This window comes from Phymastichus coffea, unplaced genomic scaffold (assembly GCF_024137745.1).
Source record: "Phymastichus coffea isolate CEN01 unplaced genomic scaffold, Cenicafe_Pcof_1.1 PCOF00058, whole genome shotgun sequence".
Lineage (NCBI taxonomy): Eukaryota > Metazoa > Arthropoda > Insecta > Hymenoptera > Eulophidae > Phymastichus > Phymastichus coffea.
In genome coordinates, this window is record NW_026706869.1 from 1,686,296 (window position 1) to 1,709,441 (window position 23,146).

Below are 23,146 nucleotides of genomic sequence, written 5' to 3' on the forward strand. Positions count from 1 at the left end.
ATTTCAAACCAATGAGACATTTTTCAAAATGTATGCAATCATTTTATGCCAATACTTCTTTTAATAATTATGTATTGTTATGTTTAATGATATATACTTTTGTAGTATAAAATTAGTTTTAAATCTGAAAACAGTGGCTAAACTTTTGAATTGAGAAATTATAAATTTAAACCTTTTAAGCATGAATTCAAAATTCTTTTTATATATTTTTAGGTTGTATTTTGTGATTATATTGTATGATTTGTTAACTAATGTTTTTGTTGTTAATTTATTTAAATTAGCGTTCGTTTCGTGACGGACACGATCGGCAGACAATGCACTGCGCAACGTCCAAGTGCGCACGACCAATATTATTATACATAAGGCAGGTAACTGAGAAGCACAGTATAGCTGTTCCAAAATTTAACGTTTCCTACGTTCTGGCTATTGTTATATATTAAGGTTTACAATCAATGTATTATATATATTTTGCAGAGTGATTCGTTATTCTTGTGTTGCATCAGTTGCAATGTATGAATCACACATTCGTTAAAGCGAGTAACATCAAATGTTGATGCTGCTGCGCGCATGAATGAATGTTTCTTTTAGAAATTATGATTTCTTTTTTTATTAATTTCACGATTATCATTATTGAAACAGGATCTTAACAACTGAACTACTTTACGAGCAATTTCTTGACAAACAAATTTGGGCAAGATCAGAAATGATAATAAACACACAAAGAAAAATAGAATAAAACATAAATACGGAGCAGACGTGATTTGATGACAGAGAAAGAGCAATCACGTGACCTGTAGCTACTATGTAGCTGTCGTTTGGCGTGATTGTTAAAATGTACATACAAGTACGTGTATCATGAAGTGTATGGTGGAACGTTTATTTAGTGCGTGTTACACGACGTAAAAACCCCAGTGCTCATTACTTATCAGCGATAAATCATCAGTATTGTTTATGTATATGTGATGTATACGATGTCAGTTATTAGGCGAGAAAGATGACAACTGACCCATCGACGCATGTGAACGTCCTCATCAATGCAACTGTCAGTAACAACAGTTTGAGTGGCGACGAAGATGATAATCATCGTCTTATCAGGTCGTCACCACGACCTCCTTTGGTCTATGGGACATCCCCCAGGAATAATTTCCCTTCGTACTCTCATAATGACGTTAGTGTAAGGTTTCGGGTGAGTTTAACACAATGACACATATTATGACACTTGTCATTAGGTTGTATTCTTAATCTGTCAATTGATTTTTGTTGTAGAATTTGGATCTAAGAAGCAGTTTTTCGCTACGTAATATCTTACAGAGTGTGTCAAATAGACAAACCGTCAGATTCAATTCAGATCAGGTGCAGCCAGGAGAGACAAACTTTTTATTGAGTAATTTTGAAGTAAGTGTATGCACAACTTTTTTATAGAACTGAGCTGTTAATATATGTAAATGAATGATGAGTCATTCATTTTTTATTATAGAGTCTTGACTACGATACTTGTGAGAACAATTTGTTACAAGATGAAGAGAGAAACAAGGGCTACAAATTTGTTGTCAAAAAGAACATTGCTAGGTGGTTCCTTTTTTTCGTGATAGGTATTTGTACAGCACTAATTGCCTGCTTTATTGATATTTCTATTGAGGAATTATCAGTGCATAAGTATGGATATTTAAAGTACCGTATCCTTTTGAATATAAAGTTGCAAAACTGTTTTCCAATGGTACTGTGTATGTTTCTTTAACAATAAGCATTAGTTGTTGAAAATTGTATTGCTGATGGAGGTGCTTGTCTTTGGATTCCTTACATAGCATGGGCAGCCTTCAATATGGTCCCAGTTTTAATTGGTTCGCTTTTAGTAACTTATGTGGAACCTGTAGCTGCTGGCAGTGGTATTCCACAAGTAAAGTGTTATTTAAATGGAGTGAAAATTCCCAGAGTTGTAAGGATAAAGACTTTGGTTGTAAAAGTTTTTGGAGTAATCACTTCAGTTGTTGGAGGCCTGGCTGGAGGAAAAGTAAAAAGAATAAAAATATATTTTTGAGAATCTATATATGATTTTATACATAATCAAATTTATCTTTTTAGGAAGGCCCTATGATTCATGCTGGTGCAGTCGTTGCAGCTGGCATTTCTCAAGGCAAAAGTACAACTTTCAAAAAGGATTTAGGAATTTTTAAATATTTTAGGGAAGATCATGAAAAGAGAGATTTTGTAAGTGGTGGAGCAGCAGCTGGCGTATCTGCTGCTTTTGGAGCACCCATTGGTGAAAGACATACTATAAATGAATTTTATATTTTTACGTTTATTGTAACCTAGTAATAATTTTCTATTTCAGGTGGTGTGATGTTTAGTATCGAAGAAGGAGCAAGCTTTTTCAATCAAAATTTAACGTGGCGTACGTTTTTTGCCAGCATGATATCGACATTCACGCTAAATGTAGTACTCAGTGCCTATCATGGTCATCTAGGAGACTTATCTTATCCTGGCCTACTAAATTTGGGAAAATTTGAAACTATATTCTACAAAGTTTATGAGATTCCTTTGTTTATAGTAATGGGTGCTCTTGGAGGATTATTTGGTTCATTGTACAATTACATGAATTATAAAATTACCATTTTCCGTATCAAGTACATAAAGCTCAAATGGTTGAAAATTGTAGAAGCATTAACTGTTGCTTTGATGGGTTGCACTATGGGATTTCTCATGATGTTTTTCATTGATGATTGTAAATCGCTTGGCAATGTTAATAAAACAGAAAGCCACGTAAGAATGTTCTGTAGCGAGGGAGAGTATAGTGCAGTTGCTGAATTATGGTTTCAAACTCCAGAAAGTACTCTTCGTTCTTTACTCCATGACCCATTAGGTATTACATAGGTTAATTTGGAATATGTAAAATTTAGTAGATTTTAACAAAATGAAATGAATTTTCTAGGTTCTCACAGCGACACAACTTTATCTGTCTTTATTATTTTGTATTTCATACTTGCATTCAGTACTTTTGGTTTGTCAGTGTCTTGTGGTTTATTCATTCCATCTCTTCTCATTGGATCTGCTTGGGGTAGATTAATTGGATCAGGATTAGCTAAAATTTGCCCTACTTGTGTAAGTGTTAATCAATGAAGTTAAAAAAGCCCTATCATCTTAAATATACTACAATTAAAATTTATTTGAACATAGGATTTTGTACCTGGGAAATACGCTTTCCTCGGTGCTGCCGCACAATTAGGTGGGGAAATTAGGATGACAATTAGTTTAACGTGTATCCTCATTGAGGCAACTCAAGGAATATCTTTTGGCCTGCCAATTATTATAGTTCTAATTACGGCTAAATGGGTTGGAGATTTCTTTTTTGAGGTAATATATCAAGTCAATGAAATTAAAAAAATTAGCGCGTATTTTTAATAAAATTGTTATATTGCAGGGAATTTACGACATTCATATACAGTTAACAGGCGTTCCTCTTCTTCCTTGGGAGCCTCCGCCACTGTCTAATAATATTTACACTAGTGAAATTATGAGTCATCCAGTGATAACACTGAAAACTACAGAGAATGTAGGTCATATTATAGAAATGTTGAAATGTGTGACATTTAATGGTTTTCCTGTAGTAGATCCTCCCAATGGAGAACGGGTAAGCTTTTCAAATATCTTTTCAACTGTGTTTAACTATTTATTAAGCAAATTACTTTTTATAGGATGAAATAAACTGCTATAGTAGACTTCGAGGCTTAATATTACGGTCGCAATTGATAGTTTTATTGCAAAATAGAATATTTAACGAATATTCTGAACATTGGGAAAAGGATCTCAGCATAAGAATATTCAGAAATGAATATCCTCGATACCCGACTATCGAGGAAGTTAATATAACTGATGAGGAAAAAACTTATACTATTGATCTTAGACCGTTCATGAATCCATCGCCATATACACTAAAACATGTATGTTGATTATAAATATTATAGCATAACTTGTAACTATAAAAATTATGTAACAATCAAAAATTATTTTTCAGTCTGCAACGTTACCGCGTGCCTTCCGACTTTTCAGAGCACTGGGTCTTCGTCACTTACCAGTTGTGAATGACACAAACGAGGTGATCGGTATGATAACACGTAAGGATGTCGCAAGGTATCGTATCTGGAAGCACTACGGTCGTATGGGCCTCGACGAGTTATCAATCACCAACAAAATCTAATGTCTCATCTCTTTTCCGATATCTTTTTGTGCGCTTCAAAAAGACTTAATCAACTTTCTATTGATATTATTTAATATCAATATTTATTTAATAAGGAATAACATGTTTTTTAAAGAAAATATACATATTGTATTCATATTTTATATATAAAAAAATAGATAGAAATATAAATAACGTATTCTCGTATACGAAGAAGATTGTGCGAGTGTCAGTTATTGACAAACAACTGCCATCCTAACCAGGACCATAATCGGAAGAATAGGTAGACAGGTACTACGACGAGAAGAAGCAGGAAGTAATACTCACCGGTTGGCAAGTTCATGACTCACTGCAAAGTAAAAAGAGTTAAGATTATATCGACTTGTAACCGAGGAGGAAGAAAAGCACAAAGCGAACGAACGAACGATTAAACGATTCGCGCCCAATGCTATTTCGGTAGCGAATCGCCTTGATGACTTAACAAGAGGGGGGGCGAGCAAACGCGCTGGCTTAATAGTACTTGGACCACCATTGTCAAAAATGAACAATCCGTTCGCACGCGCGCATGCGTTGACATCGATGATATTTGGAGATTAGACGATTTCTTTTCCGATCGTACACTTGCTCCCTTTTTCTCTTCTCATCAAGCGCGCCGATAACAATGGAGCGGCGCGAGAGCGAAGATTTTGGTAAAGTGAGTTTTTAGTGTGTCTTGGTTTTGTCTCTCGCGACGTCAGTACGAACGACAGTGCAGTTATACTTCACGCGCAAAGTCAACAATGCGACATATTTTTACTCTGGCCAATTGAGCCTTCAGGTATTTTCATTTTTCTCTCTCTCGCTTTCGCGAGACTTCACTTCGCAAAATTCCCATCACTACGGGCGAATCTCTGTGGGTAGAGCTTGCACTTAAAATCATTCGAATGAAAGCGCCCATTAAAATCCCGTGTTCGGCATGAAGCTTTCGCAGAGCAGCAACAGGTCGTCGGGTTCGCAGGAGCGCGAGATAATCTCGAGTAGTCTCCGCAAATCCTCCTCGTCATCGTCGCGCTCGCGGTCAAGTAGGGTGGCACGCGAAACCGAGGAGGAAACCATAATACGGCGCTTTCATGATGCTCAACGGATGGCACGCTTTCGAGCACGCAAGAGGAAAGCTTTGGAGGACAAACGGCAGTCGCAGCAACAAGGCTCGACAAGGGAATCGGGTAATTTGCGAATTTAGAGCTCTCTTTTTTTATTCTGGAGTGGAAATTTGCGGTCGATAATTTGTTTAAATAAATATTTGTTCGTTCGTTAAACGTAAAATTCACGCATTTGGCAATTCCTCGAGCACTGCTCCAAAATACTCTCACTAGAACATTATTCGTCAACCAAAAACAACTTACAGAAGCGGAAATTTTGTTGCAAGAGTCAGTGCCGGAAACAGAGAGTAAATACACCCAGTTGCTGGCAATCATCGAGAGGATCGGCCGTGACTTGAGACTGTCCTATGCCGGCAGTCGGAGTTCAGCGGAGAGATTGAAGTCTTGCATTGTTAGAGCAAGAGGTCTTGTCAGGGATTGTTTGATGGAGACGAGAATCAATTTGAGGCAGTGACGAAGACCAAGACTGTTTTGTTTCTATAAGAAAATTTGTTGTGACTATAATAATGTTAATTTAGTAATTATTAATTTGTCGGTTATGTTAAATATATCGATTAAAAGACGAATTGTAAGAAACAAAAAATTGCAAGGAAACATGTTGTGTTTTTACAACAATGCATAATCAATGGTATCTTATAATTTGTCTTTTAAGAAATCTATAAAAATTTCAACATTTTACTACCTCAGAATGATATTCCCTTTTATTAGTTTTAAAAATGTACGATACTTATAAAAATTTATGATTTACGATCAATATTAACAATGGCAAACGTGTTAAAAATAGTCATTTTTGTTATACATTATTGTAATATTATTTTGTTATATGTAAGAGTATTACACCGCGAATATAAAATCTGATTTCCGTTCATCGTGAACACCTGATTAAACATTCACGTCAAAATTTGTACATTTATAGATATCCACTTGCAACGTACTCCAAAAGCTGTATATCAATGTGAATAATTCATGAGAATCGTACCTAATAAAGATAACCTTATTTTGCAATACAAAAAAAAGCAGAAAGAACGCGTACTCTAATTTATTTTAATTTCGCAGTAGACGCGTTTGCATCAATTGACGAGAATCTACTATTAATGTGCATGTACGTGTACGTGCGCGTGTGTGTATGAGCATGTGTGTATCCGTGCATGTAATATCCACGACACAATAATACACACTTACAGGCAAGCTACCTACACAATATACCATTATTCACATTGTGGACTCGAGTAAAGAAAGTAATTAGGTAACCAATTCAGACGAATTGAATTAGCATCGCTAAGAAACTTCGCTGCGCCAGTGCTCAGATACATATATGTACACACGGTCGGGAAGAAAGAAAAATAAAGAGAAAGGTAACAAAAAAAGAGTAAAAGTCACTAACCCTGTGCGCAGCGTCTTCGGTTGCAGAAGAGGCGAATATCAGTATGTATAGCAGTAGCCGTAGCCGCAAGACAATTTATATCTAATCTTCTAGTTTATCTACAATATATAATAGGGTAAAGACGAGCACAGAGATACGGAAGTGTTCTTTCTATAAGACACGTAAAGCGTGTGAGCAAGACGCCGTCTTATTTGGACGTTAGAGAAGGAAGGGGTTATGGTCGATAACTCGCGTCTCTCAAACGAACGACAAAATGAACCTTCTTGCTGCATCGCAACCAAATCGAGTCTCTTATCTCGCGGTTAATTAAATTGAATAGCTAGTGAATATAATTACCTTAACGCGAGTGACAAGACAATCGATCAAAGTTTGCGTGTAGTGAGAAATATAGATCTATATATATATAAAGATATATATATATATAGGTTGATATGTCAGAAACGCTGGAGGAGCGTAATCTCAGACTATTTTTACAAGCCGAGAGAATGAAAAATTCTCGCGCTAAAGAATCGGATGAACAAGCTGCGCTCAGGAGGATGCAAGAAGCTCAAAGGATGGCTAGACACAGGGCGAAGAAGAAAAGGTGCCTCAATGAGAATCTTGCTAGGGAGATTTCTAAAATTGCTGAACTCTCCAAAATGCCTGATGCTGCTACCATTGCTGAGATGTCTGAACTCAACATGAATAAAATCTCTGCCGAGCTCAAGCAGATGATGGAGAGAGGTAAGGTGCCAGAGCATATTGTTCAAATGGCACAGTTAGCTGAGTTTAGCAAGATGAGCGAGTTGAATAAGATGTCACAGGATATGGCCAAAAGATACGAGATGGAGAAGATGGCTGAATACGCCAAGAATACGGAATATATGAAGATTCAAATGCAGATGCAGTCCGAGCTTGCTAAGATGAATGAAATGGTCAAGCTGTCAGAGATGGCAAAATACAATGATATTTCCAAGATGAATGAGATAGCCAAAATGAATGAAATGATGAAAATGACTCAGATGGCTAAAATGAATGAGGTATTTTTATATTTGTATTTCTTGTGATTGGATGTAATAAGTTTGTTTCTTTCAACAGATGGCAAAACTCAATGAAGTCCAAAGAATGAATGAGATAGCTAAGTTGAATGAGATGGTGAAAATGACGGAAATGGCAAAATACAATGATATTACAAAACTTAATGAAATCGCTCAGATTAATGAGATGGCAAAGGAGATCGCAAAAATGAATGAAAAGACTAAGATGAATGAAATAATTAAAATTGCCAACATGCAGAACGACATCACCAAGATGCCAGAGTACTCCAAAATGGCTGAAATGGCTAAACTTAACGAGCTGGCTAAGCTTAATGAAATAACCATAACGAAACTAAATGATCCTCCACAGCAAGCACCTCCACCACCTCCTCCCCCACAGCAAAAGGTGCAGGAAATTCCTAGGATTCCTGAACCTGTGATCACTGTGCCAAATCCCAGGAATCTACAAAATGTTCAGACTGTACAGGTATTTTATTATTACTATTTGTTATTTGTACTATAGTTCTCATAAACTTAAGAATCTAAAAAAAATTATCAATGTCATTTTCAGGTGGCACAAGCAAGTCCATCAAACACAATAAACTTCCCATCTGTCCCAGGTCAGGGAAAGTACACTCAACTTTTGGTAATAATCGAGGAGTTAGGTCGAGATATTCGTTTATCTTATGCTGGAAGTCGCAGTGCTGCAGAACGCCTCAAGATGGGAATTCAACATGCTCGAATATTGGTACGCGAATGTCTGTTAGAAACGGAGCACAATGCAAGGCAATGATCTGTTGCTGTTTTATTTTTTTGCCTTGACAAAAGCATTTTCGTAATCTTTCGGAAGGAAGCCTTAGCCTCCGCAAAGCGCGTTGTTGCTTTGGTCGTATATTTTTGATATGACACAAAAAACCGTATAAACACACGAACCGGAATATCTTTATTTGTTTTTGTTCGTTGAAAGACACGATGATCACTTTGCGGACGCGACAAATCTCAAAAGACTGCTACGTTAGCTTTCTCTCTGACGCAATATTTGTGTGTCACAATATTAATCTCTCATATTTTAAGTTTTACCGTATATAATGACCTATAGCTTATAGCGTTATCCTTTGTCGTTAGGTTTAATGGTGAAATATACAATATAATAACATTTATTTCTACTATATCTATGTTTATTGGGTAAGACAGATTGCGAGAGTTGGCGAAATCGAAAAACACTGAAAAACATGTACAACATTCATGGGATAGGAAATGTGTAGGGTGTAACAGTAAAATAAAATCAATTTTGTATCAAAAAAAGATGTCAAAGTGTTTTATTTCACATTTAGGTCTGATGCAAGTATTCCTAAAAATGATTGAATGAATTAGATTCGATTATTTAGTATTGGTTAAAATATGTTATAAAAATGTTAAAATATGATATAAATTTTTCATTTCAAGGAAGTATACTTTAGTTTTGAAAAATAAGATCGAAATGAAGGAATATTATTCTTTCGTTTTTCAAAATCTTGAATTCAGTTTTTTTTAACATTGCATAATAAAAATAAATTTGTATATAGTTTAAAAAAACGTTTTTTAAATTAAAAAAAGTAAGTGACAGAAACAATTATTTTTAAATGTTTACTTGAATTACGCTGCCGAAAAGTATTTCAAAGTAAACTTCCAAACGCTTTGAACAATTGTCAACGTCTGTTGTTATGTCATCAGAATAGGATGATAGTGTAGAAATGAAACAACTATGAATTTTTGTTGTATTATTTTTTTCATTAAATTTATTTTTATTACATAATTCAACACATTCTTATCATCGATTGACGGCGCACCAACGCGACGATAAAATCATATATATAATAACTATATTTCGTGTAAGTATACATCACCAGAGTGAGAGAGTGAGAGACAAAAAAAATAGAAGCGATAAAACGTCGTGAAAAAAGGAAGTATTAACGAAGAAAGACAAGAAATACGAGAGAGAGAGAGAGAGAGAGAGAGAAATAGAAAGAAAGATAGAGAAAGAGAAAGATAAAATAATAAATAAATAAATCGCGTATACACTTATATATTCGTGCGTGGCTGCCGTCCAATCACACTGTGCGCCAAAAAAAATGTCCTTTTTTGCTTTGTAGAGCGAGATGTCGTGTAAAAAAAAGAGAGTGAGAAGAAAGAACATGTACGAGCGCACCACGCGTACATTCGAGAGTGAGAGAACATTAAAACGTATATTATTATAAATAGTATTTGTTTAGACACTGTCGCTGGGCGGCACGACGTTTATTGAAAATGCGGCGTTCGTCTGGCCCTTCTTGCCAACCGCCTCAACCGTGTATTGGCCGATGTCCTCGGCCGTCGTCGACTTGACACCAAACCTGAACGACGTGTCGCCATCCTTGCTGAAACGGTATCTGCTACTCTTTTCGTCTATTGGCTTGCCATCTTTCTGCCACGTAACTTTATAAACAAGAGCATCGTTTGGTTGATTTTAGACAACTCGTGGAACTTGTTGATTTTTGCACACATTGACCGAAATTGTTATACCTTTGAGAGGCGCATCATCGAACTTGCACGAAACGTTAACGGCTTCTCCTTCGGTTACTGTCGCCGACTGCGGGAATGTCTTGAACACCGGGCTCTTTGGTTCCTCGTTCGGAACTGCAACGATAAACAACAACTTAGGGTCCGTCTGGGCTGTTAATCTTAAAATTAATGTGCTTCGATAGCGTTCTGGAGAATAGCCAAGAATGCGGTGTCTGTTTGCGTTTCGAGCGCAGCCTTCTCATTTTGTAAAATCGATGGATCGCTAGCTTACCGAGAACGTTGAGAGTACAAGACGAGAAACTTTCGCCTGCGTCATTGAACGCCTCGCATGTATAGGTACCGCAATCCTCGGGGAAGATCTCGGCAATGACGAGTTTGTGTATGTTCGCTTCGCTCGAGTATTGGAAGTCCTTGCTCGGTTTGATCTCTTTGTTGTTGTGCAGCCAGACAACGTCGAATTTGTTGGCCCCGATAATACGGCAGCTTAACGTCACCGCATCGCCGTCTGTCACCACTTTGCTCTGTACGTGGTCTACGATTTGCGGTGCGTGATCCTTCTCCTCGACTTTTGCTGCTGGCGCTGGTGCTTTTTCCACCGCTGAACATTCATTTTACATTTTCATCTTGGTATTTTAATGAGGCAAACACACATTTTCTCTATTCTAATGGATTTTAATTTGGAACGGCAGCGATTTATACTACGTTGCAAAAGTAACTAATTATTCTCGAAATAGACGATTTCACGCGAGCATTGCTAATTAGTCGGTAAGTTTGCTCACGTAATTTATGAACATTTCTGATTTCAATGTTTCCCGCGAGAATTTATGTGAATCACCTACCATTAGCCAAGTAATAAATCGTCAAAAAATAATTTCACCCAACGAGAGACGCCTATAATTTCACTTACGTTTGATGGTCAATTTGCAAGCGGTGGTTACCGTGCCAATACTGTTGGTGGCGGTACACACGTACTCGCCTTCGTCTTCGGGAAAGACCTCGACAATAGTGAGACTGGCAATGCCACCTCTGTACCTCAGATCGACGACGTCTGACGACGTGACGATTTGCTCGTTCTTCAGCCAAGTGATTTGTGGCTCTGGATCACCTTCGACTACAACTGAAAGTTCTAGTCGCGAGCCATCGTCGATCGTCAGCGCAGCGTCGAGCTGCTGCACAAAGACCGGCGGTCCCATCGTTGCGTCGTCTGGTGCAGCTATATTACAAATCCATGAAATATTTCAAATTTTAGGTTTCCTTCGTTGACAGAATTTCAAGTTTGTCATTTGTACTCACGTATAAGTTCTTTCGTTGTGCTTCTCGATCTGGACGGACTGCCAGTAGCATCTGTTTTGGTACCATACTTCTTAATTGCTTTCTTATCCTTGTCCTTAGTTTTCTTTTCCTTTTTGGCGGTCTCGAGCACAGGCTCGGGCTCGGGTTCTGGAGTTAGAGGTTTAACTGGTTTCTCAATTGGTTTCTCGACGGTTGGTTCTGGAGTTGGGTCTGGTATCGTGATGCGATGTAACTCTCGTTCGCTAATAGGTATTTCGCTGACTGGTGTGTGACCTGGTTTGAATGGCGTTGACCTTATGATCGTCGTCGTTACTGGCTGGTATGGTGCTGGTTTCAGAGGTTTCTCAATAAATCGGCGCTCTCCGGAATGTAACAGATCATGGGCCAACTGTTCCTGTTCCTCGGTCTCGCCGCTGCCCTCGACGATGACAACGCAACTTGTCTCGTCGGTACCGTGGCAATTGGTAGCGACGCACTTGTATTTGCCACTGTCTTCAGGCTTACAGTCAACGATCTCCATCGTGACGACGCCGTCCGAGTGTGTCATGGTGTATTCATGTTTAGACAGTTCCTTGCTGTTTTTGAACCAGCGCACCGTTGGCGGTGGTTTGCCGCTCAAGCAGCACAGTAGCTTGCAAGTGTCGCGAGCTTGCATGACACGAGGACGCAGCAGGAAGGTAAAGTCAGGTGCCGATTCTTTGGTTTCCATCCAGAAGTGATATGGCAGTGGCTCTCGTCGTCTGACCGGTTGGTAAGCCTCTGGCTTGTATGGCGCGACGTCCTTAGGCAGAGCTATCAAAACGTTCAGCCGTCGTTACAATCAATTCAATTTCAATTTATGATTATATTTTATAAAATAACCAAATACTTACGTTGTACGTTCAAGAACACAACTTCCTCGCGATAACCATAATGATTCTCCGCGCGAATGATGTATTCTCCTCTGTCTTCGAGTTTCACTCTATTGATGACGAAAGTGTAGTCGTCACCGATGTACCGTTTCATAAATTTAACAGACTGTCTGAGTTCTTGATTATTGCGGTACCACGTGAGTGTTGCTGGAGCCAAGGCAATTACGCGGCACGTAAATTTAGCACTCTGGCCTTCGTAAGCAAATGCGCTAGTTGGCTTGATGACGAATCTTGGAGCGGCTTGTCTGCGATCTAAGTAACAAACAATATTTTCAGTTTTTCATGCGAATGCAATAAGAAAATCCAAAGAGATTAATCGATTAGACTTACCGAAGGTTGTATCTTGGATCTGATATCTCTCAATCAGAAGCTTTCTCAGCGACGAGTATTCAGCTAGCCGGCCAATGGGTAGCACGTACTTCTTCCAATCGTCGTATTTTGCGCGGATCTTGTCCCTGAAGTTGATATATCTGCTTGTGTTAATTTCTTTGGTATATCTGCTGGAATCTCCAGTGAGCCATGCGTGCATAAGGCACTCGTGAGCAGTCATTCTCTTCCTACAATCACGAAAATTTTATTTTAACAACAAATACATACTTTTTTAAATTTGATTTTGATATTGATACTTACTCTTTGTTTTTAACAAGTAATCGTCTAATGAAGTCTTTGGCCTCTTCGGAAACGTCGCGGAATGCTTCCTCGTCAAAGTCCCAGTCGCATGCTTTGACGTTCTTGAGGGTCTCGATGTCATTGTCACCGGCGAACGGCGAGAGTCCGCTCAGTAGGACGTAAGCGAGTACACCGCATGCCCACATATCGGTATAGAAACCAACTGGTTCTCTCTCAACAATCTCTGGCGCGGCAAACTCGGCTGTACCAGTGCTGATCTTTACTACTTGATTCGGGTCTAATTTAGTGGCTAGTCCAAAGTCTATCAGTTTTACATTCGTGCTCGTGCGTGTTTGGCACATTATGTTTTCTGGTTTGACGTCAAGGTGAATAATGTTTCTTTCATGCATATGCTTAATGGCTTCGCATATCTGCCTCATATAGTTGATCACTTCGGATTCGGACATTGTGTAGCCTTCGGCTGTGATACGCTCAAACAATTCACCACCAGACAAGCTGTAGAAAAATTAAAAAAATTAAAATTTGAAAATTTTTTTTATTTTTATAAAATACAAAAAATAAAAACTTACAATTCGAATATAAGAACCATTTCGTCGTCATCCTCGAATGCATCATGGAGATTAATGAGTTTAGGATGGTGTAGCTGATTCATGATGTCTATTTCTCGCCTGATAAGTTCTTTCTCCATTGGATGTTGGGATGGAATAAATTTAGCAGCAAAAATATTACCAGTTGCACGCTCACGGCAACGATGTACAACACCAAACGCACCAGTACCAATTTCCTCAAGAATATCATAACGATCGTATACAGATACATTGCGTTTAATATCAACAGGCTGTCGCGGTACGTATTTGTCGTAGATATCAGATACGAATTGATCATAATCCCAGACCTTCTCGTCACTCGTGCCTCTGATCTTTTTGCCAGTGACTGGATCAATGTCAGTCTTGCGCTTAGGTTCTTCATGTTTCTTCTTAGCTGCACCTTTCGTCATAACGAGTGGAGTAACTTCGCTTGGGTTAGATCTTCCATATACATTCTCAGCAAACACGCGGAAGTCGTATTGCTGTCCAGGGCTCAAGCCATGTACAGCAATCGAACATACACGTGTACTTCCAACGCGAATCCAGGTTGACATCGGATGTTCGCGTTTCTCGACCAAGTAATTGGTAATGTTGCTGCCACCATCCCAAACTGGTGGTTTCCATGTAAGAGCAAGTGAATCGTGACCAACGCTGTCGATGATGGGGAAGCGTGGTGGATCTGGCCTGTCGCTGATTTGGATTTTGATGATGGCAGAATCAGTGCCGAGTTCGTTCTCAGCTGTGAGTCTGTATGGGCCAGAATCAACTTTGCTGGCATCACGAATTGTAAGGGTTGCATGACGCTCAGTAACTTGGATGTCATAGTGTTCGCCAGATTCAATGGTCTCACCTTCTCTGACCCAGGTGAGTTTTGGTTTAGGGAACCCAGTGAACGGAATCTTAATAACGACATTGAGGCCTTTGTCGAAGAAGGCCGTATCACGGAATCTTGGAGGTACGTTGAGTTTAGGTGCTGTCATAATTAATAATTCGCTCTTGGTTGATTTCACGCCGGCCTTATTTACTGCACGGCACATGTACTCATCAGCATCTTCACCGAAAACGTCGTGCACAATGAGATTGTGACAGTCACCTTCGGAGTAGATGTTATATCTCGATCCATTGACAATTTCACGCGCACCTTTGAACCATGATACCGTTGGTGCTGGTACTCCAGTGATAATACATTTGAAGTGTGCATTGTGATTTTGAGCGCAGTTAAGTGTCTTTGGTAAAGGTTTGAGAATTTCAGGTGCTTTGGCAGCTTGTGGATCGCGTATCTGTACGGATGTCGAGGCTTTGGATTCTGTACTGAGACCGGCTTCGTTTTGAGCAAATACACGGAACTCGTAGCGACGGCCCTCGATAAGATTGCTTACATTGATTTGATTTGGAAGACAGATTTGTGGATTTACACGCTGCCAGCAGCTCTCGGGTTCTTTGACCTCGCGTTTGTCAATCCAATAACCTTGGATTCTTGCGCCACCATCGCTTTCTGGTTTGTCCCATTCTAAATTGACAAAGTCTCCACCGACTTGTGTGATCTTTGGTATTCCAGGTGGACCTGGCGGGTCGAATTGTGCCTTTGCTTTGATTGGGTTAGTACCTTCTAATGGTGGTCCCATACCATTTTCATTGACTGCCATAACTCTGAATAAATATTCTTGACCTTCTGTCAAGCCTTGGACGGAATAACGTGTATCTTTGCAGCCAAACATAGAGATTGTAATCCATTGAGTATGCGTAATATCACGTCGTTCGATAACATAGTGCGTGATCTTGAGACCACCATCGAATTTGGGCGGAAGCCAATTCAACAAGCAAGTATGTTTATCAATATGCGAAACATCCAGTGGTCCTTGTGGTGGGCCTGGTAGTCCAGTAATGTAAACGTTAAATACACCAGTGATACTGCCACTTTCATTTTCGAGATGAACTTCGTATGCTCCAGCATCGGTTTCTCTGTCCACTTCTTTGATGAAGATAATGATGTAGTCATCGAATACGGTGTATTTCAAATGATCTGTTGATTCGGGTAATCTTCTGCCATTCTTCGACAGGGATACCTTGATTGGTTGATCACCACTATAATAAATCTTGATCTTAGAGTTCTCACCTTCTGGTAAGAACAGATCATCTGGCATACGGTCAATGCGTGGTGGTGAACCGATCTTTAGTCTGCCAGTTGTGCTGGCATAACCCACGGCATTTGTCGCCTGGCAAGTGTAATCACCTTCGTCGGTATCATAAACTTCTGTGATCACTAACCGGAATACACCATCGAAAGCTTCTAATCTGAATCTTCCACCAATTGTTAGTTCTCTACCATTCTTCAACCACCTTGATACCGGCATAGGTTTTCCAGTCGCTTCGCACTCGAACACATGAGTTTTACCAAGTGCAACACCTTGTGAGTAAGGTAGCGTTCTGATGAATTCGGGTTTCTCACCTCCCTCGACTTCACAGATCTTTACAGGAGCAGTGCATGAGCTTGGATCTGATCTTCCAGCTGCGTTTATTGCGAACACTCGGAATTCGTAATCACCTTTTTCGATCAAATGAAGAACGGTATATTCCAGGTCTGTAATATTGTAATCATTGCATTTCATCCAAATTGCACTACCAATCTCGCGCTTCTCGATCATGTAACCAGTAATGCGACTACCACCATCTGCAGCTGGTGCTTCCCATCTGAGATCGACGTAGTTTTTGCCGACCTTGATGACTCGTGGGTTCTGTGGTGGATCTGGTACCATGCACTTACTCTTGAGTTTGAATGGTGTTGACGTTTGGCTTGGTTTGCTCAGACCCGCGGCGTTCTTAGCACGAATGCGGAATTCGTATTCATGACCGCTTAATAGATTGTAACAGATATAGTTAAGTTCTTTAACAAGATAATCATTGGCTACGCGCCACGTGCCATCGGCTGGATCTTTGAATTCTACTTTGTAACCTTGAATACGAGAGCCACCGTCAGAAACAGGTCTGTCCCAAGCAACAGTAATACTTGTTGAGTCCCAGTCTGAAACTCTCGGTCTGCCAGGTGGATCTGGTACATTGAATTGGAATTTGGCAGTGATAGGGTCTGTTCCAGTAAGTGGCTCTGAAATGCCGTATTGATTTTCTGCCCTAATGCGGAAATTGTATTTCCTGTTAGGTTCTAAGCCAAATACGTCATACTGCGTGCGTCTTGCAAAACTGCTCAACTTTGTCCAAATACCAATAGGCTCCAGTTTCTCAACAATATAGTTGGTAACTGGTGAGCCACCGTCATCAAATGGTGGTTTCCATGAAATTGTGCATGATTCTGGTGTAATATCTGTGACATCAAGTGGTCCTTGAGGAGGTGATGGTCTATCAACCACTAGTACTCTGCATGTAGCAGAATCTGTACCCACGGTATTTGTAAGATAGATGGTGTAGTTACCAGTATCTGTACGTTTAGCTTTCTTGTTGATGAACTGCGTTTCATAATCATTGGTTTCAAACTTGATTCTATCATCTGTAACGATATCTTCGCCATTAACACACCATGCCGGTCTTGGTCTTGGTCTAGCCACGAATGGCACGGTGATGGTGAAAGGTTCTCCGGCAATGACTGTCATGTCACGAATGCTAAGATCGCTGGTAATCTTTGGTGCAATTGCAGGTGCACTTGCTTTGATGGCGTCTGAACCTGCGCTCCATGGACCTTGTCCGGCTGCATTCAAAGCAGCAACACGGAATTCATAATCGTGATTTTCAATCAAGCCAGCCACACGGTAGGTCGTGTCAGTAATTATAGCTTGTGTAGCCTTGATCCATTTCTCCTCGCTAATAAGACGTTTCTCAATAACGTATCCAGTAATTGGCGAACCACCATCAGATCTTGGTTTCGTCCAAGTAATGGTGATACTGTCTTCACTTGAATCGATACCTTTAGGCTCACCAGGTGCACCAGGAACGTCAAATGGATACCTGGCTTTAATAGGATCAGTAGTCTTGGCTGGATCCGAAGTACCGTATTGATTCTCGGCCATCACACGGAAGTCGTATGAAGTACCTACAGCTAAGTTACGTACTCGTACAAAAGTTGATGTTGTACATGCGCTCACCTTGATCCATTCATACGCTTTAGATTCTTTCTTTTCGATAACGTAGTTAGTGACTTCGGCACCGCCATTATCTTTCGGTGGATTCCAGAATAGTGTAAGTGCATCACCGGCAAATTCATCAGCACGTAAGTTCTGTGGTGGTGATGGTCGGTCAAGTACACGCACATTGACAGTGGCAGTATCGTAGCCAGATGCGTTACGAAGTTGTAGTCTGTATTGACCTGCATCGGAACGCTTGGAATTTTTAACGACAAGACTGGCAAAGTCATCAGCTTGCTTAAGATGTATACGCTTGTCGGTATCTTCATCAGTTACTACGTCATTGACATACCATGTAGCAATGGGTCTTGGGAATCCAATGTACGGTACATGAATGCTGAAATCTTCTCCAGCTCTCACAGTGATATCTCTAACACCACCAAGATCCATAATAGGCTTATTAGGCTGTTCTTCAATTGTAATTGGATTACTAACTCTACTCGGTGGACTTCTACCAACATCGTTAACAGCAATCACACGGAATAAGTATTCATCACCAAGAGTAAGATGTGGAACTGTGTAGGTAGTGGAAGGTACTGGAGTACCATTGACATCGTCCCAGTCATCATCACCGCGTGCCTTCTTCATTTGAATAATGTAGCCACGAATCTTAGATCCGCCATCTTCACGAGGTGGACGCCACGACAGGGTAACAGAGTCTTTCGTGACACGATCAGGTTTCGGCTGTTCAGGTGCACTTGGAGCAGTTCTTTGGTGACCAGCTGTTATAGGTTCAGTAGGCTTACTTGGTCGTCCGGGTCCAGCTTCATTAACAGCAATAACGCGGAATTCATATCTCGCACCTTCGTGCAAATCTTGAACCGTGAATGTAGTGTTTGGCGTAGGATAGGTATTTGTCTTCTGCCATTCACTACCACGCTCGCGTTTTTCTACAATGTACCCAGTTATAGGCTTGCCACCAGTATTGGTTGGTGGATTCCAGGCAAGTGTGCAAGTGTTGGGAGTGTAGCCAAGAATTTCAGGTTGGCTTGGCGCATCTGGTGGGTCGAATGGACATTTCGCAGTCACGGGTTTACCTTCAAGAGGTTCAGATACACCATAAATAGTCTCGGCACGTACGCGAAACACGTAACGCTTGCCTTCCGTGAGTCCCTTGGCAATGAAGTGATTTGTCGGGCAATAGCCAGGGCACTGTCTCCAATTTTCAGAACCAAAGTCAGCGACTTCAACGATGTAATTGGTGACGTCAGAACCACCATTGTCGTATGGTGGGTTCCATTCGAGCGAAATGCTGTCTTGAGATGTAGCCGGATATTGAATTGGTCCTACAGGTGGTCCAGGTTTATCAACTACAATAACTTCAATATCTGCTGAGTCACGGCCATAATCGTTAGTTGCAGATACATTGTATTTTCCGGCATCTTCACGAACTGATTTATCAATGAGCAATTGAGTGTGGTCACTCTTCGTCTCCATTGTAACCCGTAGAGTTTCAACCAATCTGAGTGTGTTTTTAGTCCATTCGATCTTAGGTGTCGGTGCACCAGAGATTGGGATATCGATATTGATCGGTTCTCCAGCGCGAACCTTGATTCTTCTTCCAATTAGAGCATCCAAATATAATTTAGGTTTCTCTTTCATTGGTTTAGCAATAATAACGTGAGAAGTCTCGCTTGGTTTGCCAGCACCGGCCGCATTTATTGCAGTAACGCGGTATTCGTACTGATGTCCTTCTGAAACATGATCATCGTAATATTCGATTGGTTTGACAGGCTCCTTATTAAGTTTGATCCATCGTCCAGTCGCACGATCACGACGTTCAACGTCGTAACCTAAGATGGGAGAGCCACCAGTACTGATTGGCGGTGTCCATTCAATCTTAATATGATCTTTGTCGGCATCGACACATTCTGGTCTACCAGGTTGGCCAGGTACAACAAAGTTATTCTTAGCAATTACTGATCTGTCGGTAGTAAGTGGCTCGGATTTACCTTGCAGATTCTCTGCGAAAACTCTAAACTCGTAGCTTGTACCTTCTACAAGTCTAGGTACAGTTGCATGCGTGTATTTAGGACTAACGTGTGATACGGCAGGTACCCAACCTCCTCCGTGTGTAAGATCACGCTTCTCAATTATATAGCCTGTAAGGTCACTACCACCATTATCTTTCGGTGGCCTCCATGATAAAGTAACCGATTGACCAGTGATTTCTTCATATTCAAGCGGTCCTTCTGGCGGTCCTGGTCTGTCGAGAACTGTAAGTTTGAATGATCCCTCATCAGTACCACTGCTGTTTTTTAGCAACAAGTGGTAGTTGCCAGAATCTGATCTCTTAGCATCAACAATGTGCAAAATCGTATGGTAACCAATAGATGATATGGTTGTTCTTTTATTAATGTCTACATCTTTACTATTTTTACTCCAGATAACTTCTGGAATTGGTTCACCGACAAAGTCCACATCCAAATGGAAAATATGTCCAGCTTTCACTTTCATATCTTCCAATAGTGTCTTGATCTTTGGTGCCACTGTAAAACAAGATAAATAATTTACTATTTCTCTTCAAATGATTGAATGAGCATGATATAAAATTACAAAAGAACTTACAGTATCTCGGTTTAGCAGTGACGAGATCACTAGGCTCCGAAGGCTCAGACTGTCCAGCAGCATTTGTCGCAATCACGCGGAATTCATACTCTTGTCCTTCAGTTAAATCAGGTATAGTCGCACTTGTTTGATTTGGTGGTACATGTACAGCATTAGTCCAGTATGGACTACCCTTTTCTTTTTTCTGAACGATATATCCAGTAATTGGCGAGCCACCGTCACTTTCAGGTGCGGGCCAGTCAATATCAACATGATCTTTATCCCAATCAACAATTCTTGGTTTGCCTGGTGCTTCAGGCTCATCTGCAAACATTAAATGATTAGATTTATTGTTATTTCAAATACTTAATTAAGAAATATAAAATAAAATCAAAGTAATAGTGTTGCTTACCAAATTCATTCTTAGCAATGATACTCTTTTCAGTCTCCAATGGCTCGGACTCTCCTACGCTATTCACAGCTTTGACGCGGAAGTAGTACTCCTTGCGGTGTACTAGCCTGGCAACTTCATGAGATGTCACCATGCTCATACCAGCGTCAGTCCAAGTACCACGTGATACATCCATTTTTTCAATGATGTAATGTAAAATAGGCGTACCGCCATTATCTGCAGGTGGATGCCACGAAAGATGGCAACTGTCTTTTGTGATGTTCGAGATATCGAATGGCTTTCGTGGAGGTGATGGTTTGTCGATTACAACAACGTTTGCTCCAGCACTACATGAAAAACAGAATTATTTGTATTGATTCATAAAAAATACTTTTTATAAGAAGCGTAATTTTGCATTACAAAGTTTAAAAAAATTATAGCTATAAAATGTAAAAATTGTCTAATTATATAAATTAAAAAATATTTTAATAAGCCTAAATAGCGTAATAATTTATTATGTTTTATTGATTTATCTCATAAATGTTATAATTACCTGCATTTTCCAAGATCATTTTCAAGGGTCAAGACGTATCTACCGCTGTCGGAACGATGTGCGAAAGGAATTTCGAAATTAGTATTCGTATGCGTAGTGAAAATCTCGTGACGATCGTCAGAGTAAACTGGCACATCATTAATAGTCCATTTCGCAACAGGCTTAGGCGAGGCTTCGATTGGTATTTCATAGCTAATCTTTTGACCGGCACGAACAGTAATGTCATGTAGCAAATGTGGGTCGAAGGACGGTTTGACTGAAATTAACAATAAACAATTGATGCAATGAAACTCAATTTATATAGATAACATAAAAGTATTATTTTCGATATATTGATCGATATTTACCATATCGTGCTTTAGCAACAATCGACTGTGAAGCATCTGATGGTTCACCAGGTCCAGCTTTGTTCACAGCAATAACGCGAAACTCGTATTCCTCTCCCTCGGTTAGATCAGGTACTCTAGCACTTGTCTTAGTACCCTCAATTTCAAGGGCCTTCTCCCACTGTCCAAATTTAGGTTTCTTTTCGATAATGTAACCAGTAATTGGTGCACCCCCATCTCTCTTTGGTGCTGTCCATTCAAGATCCACACGATTCTTATCCCAATCGGTGATGGATGGAGTCCCTGGTTTTTCAGGTTTGTTGAATGGATCATTTGCAAAGATACTTTCAAGACCATTCAATGGTGGCGATTCTCCCTGTTTGTTCACCGCTCTGATACGGAAACTATATTGGTGTCCCTCGATCAGATGATCGATTTCAATGCTAGTACCTTGAGATTCACAAAGAGGCACCCAGCGCATACTCTCAGCATCCATCTTTTCGACAGTATAGTAAAGAATTTCAGAACCACCGTCATCTTTAGGTGGCCTCCAGGTGAGTTTACAGCCATTCTTATGTATATCACTAATCTTCAATGGACCTTCAGGAGCAGAAGGCACATCAAGAACGATAACTCGTAAGGTGGCACTATCTTTGCCATTTGTGTTTCGTGCGGTCAACATGTATTCGCCAGAATCGGAACGAAGTGCCTCGAGAACGCGGACACGTGTGTTATAGTCCTCGTTTACAATTTTGATACGATCATCCGAAATGATCACGTTACCCTTAAGTGACCATTCCTTCTTTGGAGGAGGTTCACCAGTAACAGGTACATCAAAGTCGAAGAAACCACCGGCTTTTATTTTAACATCCAGCATGTATTTTCTGTCAATCTTTGGTGGAACTGCAAAAGAATAAATTTATTCGTATAAGTATGTTAATGAATAGATAATGAATTGCTTGATGAAACAATGCACCTAGTAAAATTGAAATTCGTCGGTTTGCCATCTCAACGTATGATCATCAAAGCGCTACAAAAATCTTAACAGCTTTCTCGTCCGAAACATGAAACCGTTCAATCTGGCGCTTAACAAAACACTACTGAGATTGCGCTTGAGACTCATCACCTCAACTAAGACTGACAAATGACGGGCCACAAGCCAAAGCAATTGCACGAGGTCATTGATCGTTGGCAAGAAATACTCACGATTCTTCGGTCGTGCGATGTGTGGTTTAGTCGCATCAGATGGCTCGCCAGGTCCTGCCTTGTTAACAGCACGCACACGGAACTCGTAAGGTGTACCCTCAATAAGATCTTTGACTTTACCGCTGGTAACGTCACCTTCAACTTCGGCGCATTTTTCCCAAGTTGGGCTGTACTTATCACGTTTTTCAATTATGTAACCTGTGATTGGTGAACCGCCATCGATTGGTGGCCTGGTCCATTCCAGTTCCACAAAATCGGTGTCGTAATCTTTGATGTTTGGTGTACCTGGTTTGTCAGGCGCATCTGTAAAAA

At 40.1% G+C, this 23,146-nt stretch overlaps 4 protein-coding genes and 1 long non-coding RNA gene across 5 annotated transcripts in view; 3 read left to right on the plus strand and 2 right to left on the minus strand.

Moving 5' to 3' along the window:
- The first annotated feature begins 369 nt into the window (after positions 1–369).
- LOC131666395 (H(+)/Cl(-) exchange transporter 7) lies at positions 370–4,383 on the plus strand. Its single transcript, XM_058939036.1, has 12 exons — positions 370–441; positions 640–1,186; positions 1,267–1,395; positions 1,478–1,676; positions 1,752–2,011; positions 2,083–2,260; positions 2,333–2,860; positions 2,930–3,099; positions 3,175–3,351; positions 3,419–3,628; positions 3,693–3,938; positions 4,013–4,383. The coding sequence occupies exons 2-12, from the start codon at positions 995–997 to the stop codon at positions 4,193–4,195; spliced, it is 2,472 nt and encodes an 823-aa protein (XP_058795019.1). The 5' UTR covers positions 370–441; positions 640–994; the 3' UTR covers positions 4,196–4,383.
- Positions 4,384–6,839, minus strand: LOC131666398 (uncharacterized). The gene is made up of 3 exons (XR_009302091.1): positions 6,701–6,839; positions 5,560–5,793; positions 4,384–4,523 (listed from the first exon to the last, which is right to left on the minus strand). It is a non-coding gene; the product is annotated as an uncharacterized LOC131666398 (long non-coding RNA).
- On the plus strand, positions 4,540–5,770 carry LOC131666397 (uncharacterized). The gene is made up of 2 exons (XM_058939038.1): positions 4,540–5,379; positions 5,562–5,770. Exons 1-2 carry the CDS (start codon positions 5,130–5,132, stop codon positions 5,768–5,770), a joined length of 459 nt encoding a protein of 152 aa, XP_058795021.1. The 5' UTR covers positions 4,540–5,129.
- Positions 6,428–9,016, plus strand: LOC131666396 (uncharacterized). The gene is made up of 3 exons (XM_058939037.1): positions 6,428–7,719; positions 7,778–8,203; positions 8,288–9,016. The coding sequence occupies exons 1-3, from the start codon at positions 7,132–7,134 to the stop codon at positions 8,507–8,509; spliced, it is 1,236 nt and encodes a 411-aa protein (XP_058795020.1). The 5' UTR covers positions 6,428–7,131; the 3' UTR covers positions 8,510–9,016.
- Positions 9,017–9,472: 456 nt separating this feature from the next.
- The window catches only part of LOC131666338 (twitchin), a 52,350-nt gene continuing 38,676 nt past the window's right edge, over positions 9,473–23,146 (minus strand). Inside the window, exons 63-76 of the mRNA XM_058938938.1 lie at positions 22,835–23,137; positions 21,650–22,531; positions 21,303–21,558; positions 20,771–21,096; positions 20,380–20,682; positions 13,661–20,300; positions 13,092–13,586; positions 12,792–13,018; positions 12,423–12,713; positions 11,551–12,342; positions 11,165–11,470; positions 10,529–10,855; positions 10,258–10,371; positions 9,473–10,170 (exon numbers count right to left, since the gene is read on the minus strand). Of these exons, the coding sequence (XP_058794921.1) occupies positions 9,965–10,170; positions 10,258–10,371; positions 10,529–10,855; positions 11,165–11,470; positions 11,551–12,342; positions 12,423–12,713; positions 12,792–13,018; positions 13,092–13,586; positions 13,661–20,300; positions 20,380–20,682; positions 20,771–21,096; positions 21,303–21,558; positions 21,650–22,531; positions 22,835–23,137 (11,468 nt within the window). The 3' untranslated portion in view covers positions 9,473–9,964. The remainder of the gene's footprint in view (positions 10,171–10,257; positions 10,372–10,528; positions 10,856–11,164; positions 11,471–11,550; positions 12,343–12,422; positions 12,714–12,791; positions 13,019–13,091; positions 13,587–13,660; positions 20,301–20,379; positions 20,683–20,770; positions 21,097–21,302; positions 21,559–21,649; positions 22,532–22,834; positions 23,138–23,146) is intronic.

Bases quoted from the DNA above. Each gene is read 5' to 3' on its own strand.
- LOC131666396 (XM_058939037.1), top strand. From the start codon at position 7,132: ATGTCAGAAACGCTGGAGGAGCGTAATCTCAGACTATTTTTACAAGCC. The intron at 7,720-7,777 runs GTATTTTTATAT...TTCTTTCAACAG, and splicing joins AGATGGCTAAAATGAATGAG to ATGGCAAAACTCAATGAAGT. The intron at 8,204-8,287 runs GTATTTTATTAT...TGTCATTTTCAG, and splicing joins AAAATGTTCAGACTGTACAG to GTGGCACAAGCAAGTCCATC.
- LOC131666395 (XM_058939036.1), top strand. From the start codon at position 995: ATGACAACTGACCCATCGACGCATGTGAACGTCCTCATCAATGCAACT. The intron at 2,261-2,332 runs GTGAAAGACATA...TTTCTATTTCAG, and splicing joins TGCTTTTGGAGCACCCATTG to GTGGTGTGATGTTTAGTATC. The intron at 3,352-3,418 runs GTAATATATCAA...GTTATATTGCAG, and splicing joins TTGGAGATTTCTTTTTTGAG to GGAATTTACGACATTCATAT.
- LOC131666397 (XM_058939038.1), top strand. From the start codon at position 5,130: ATGAAGCTTTCGCAGAGCAGCAACAGGTCGTCGGGTTCGCAGGAGCGC. The intron at 5,380-5,561 runs GTAATTTGCGAA...AACAACTTACAG, and splicing joins AGGCTCGACAAGGGAATCGG to AAGCGGAAATTTTGTTGCAA.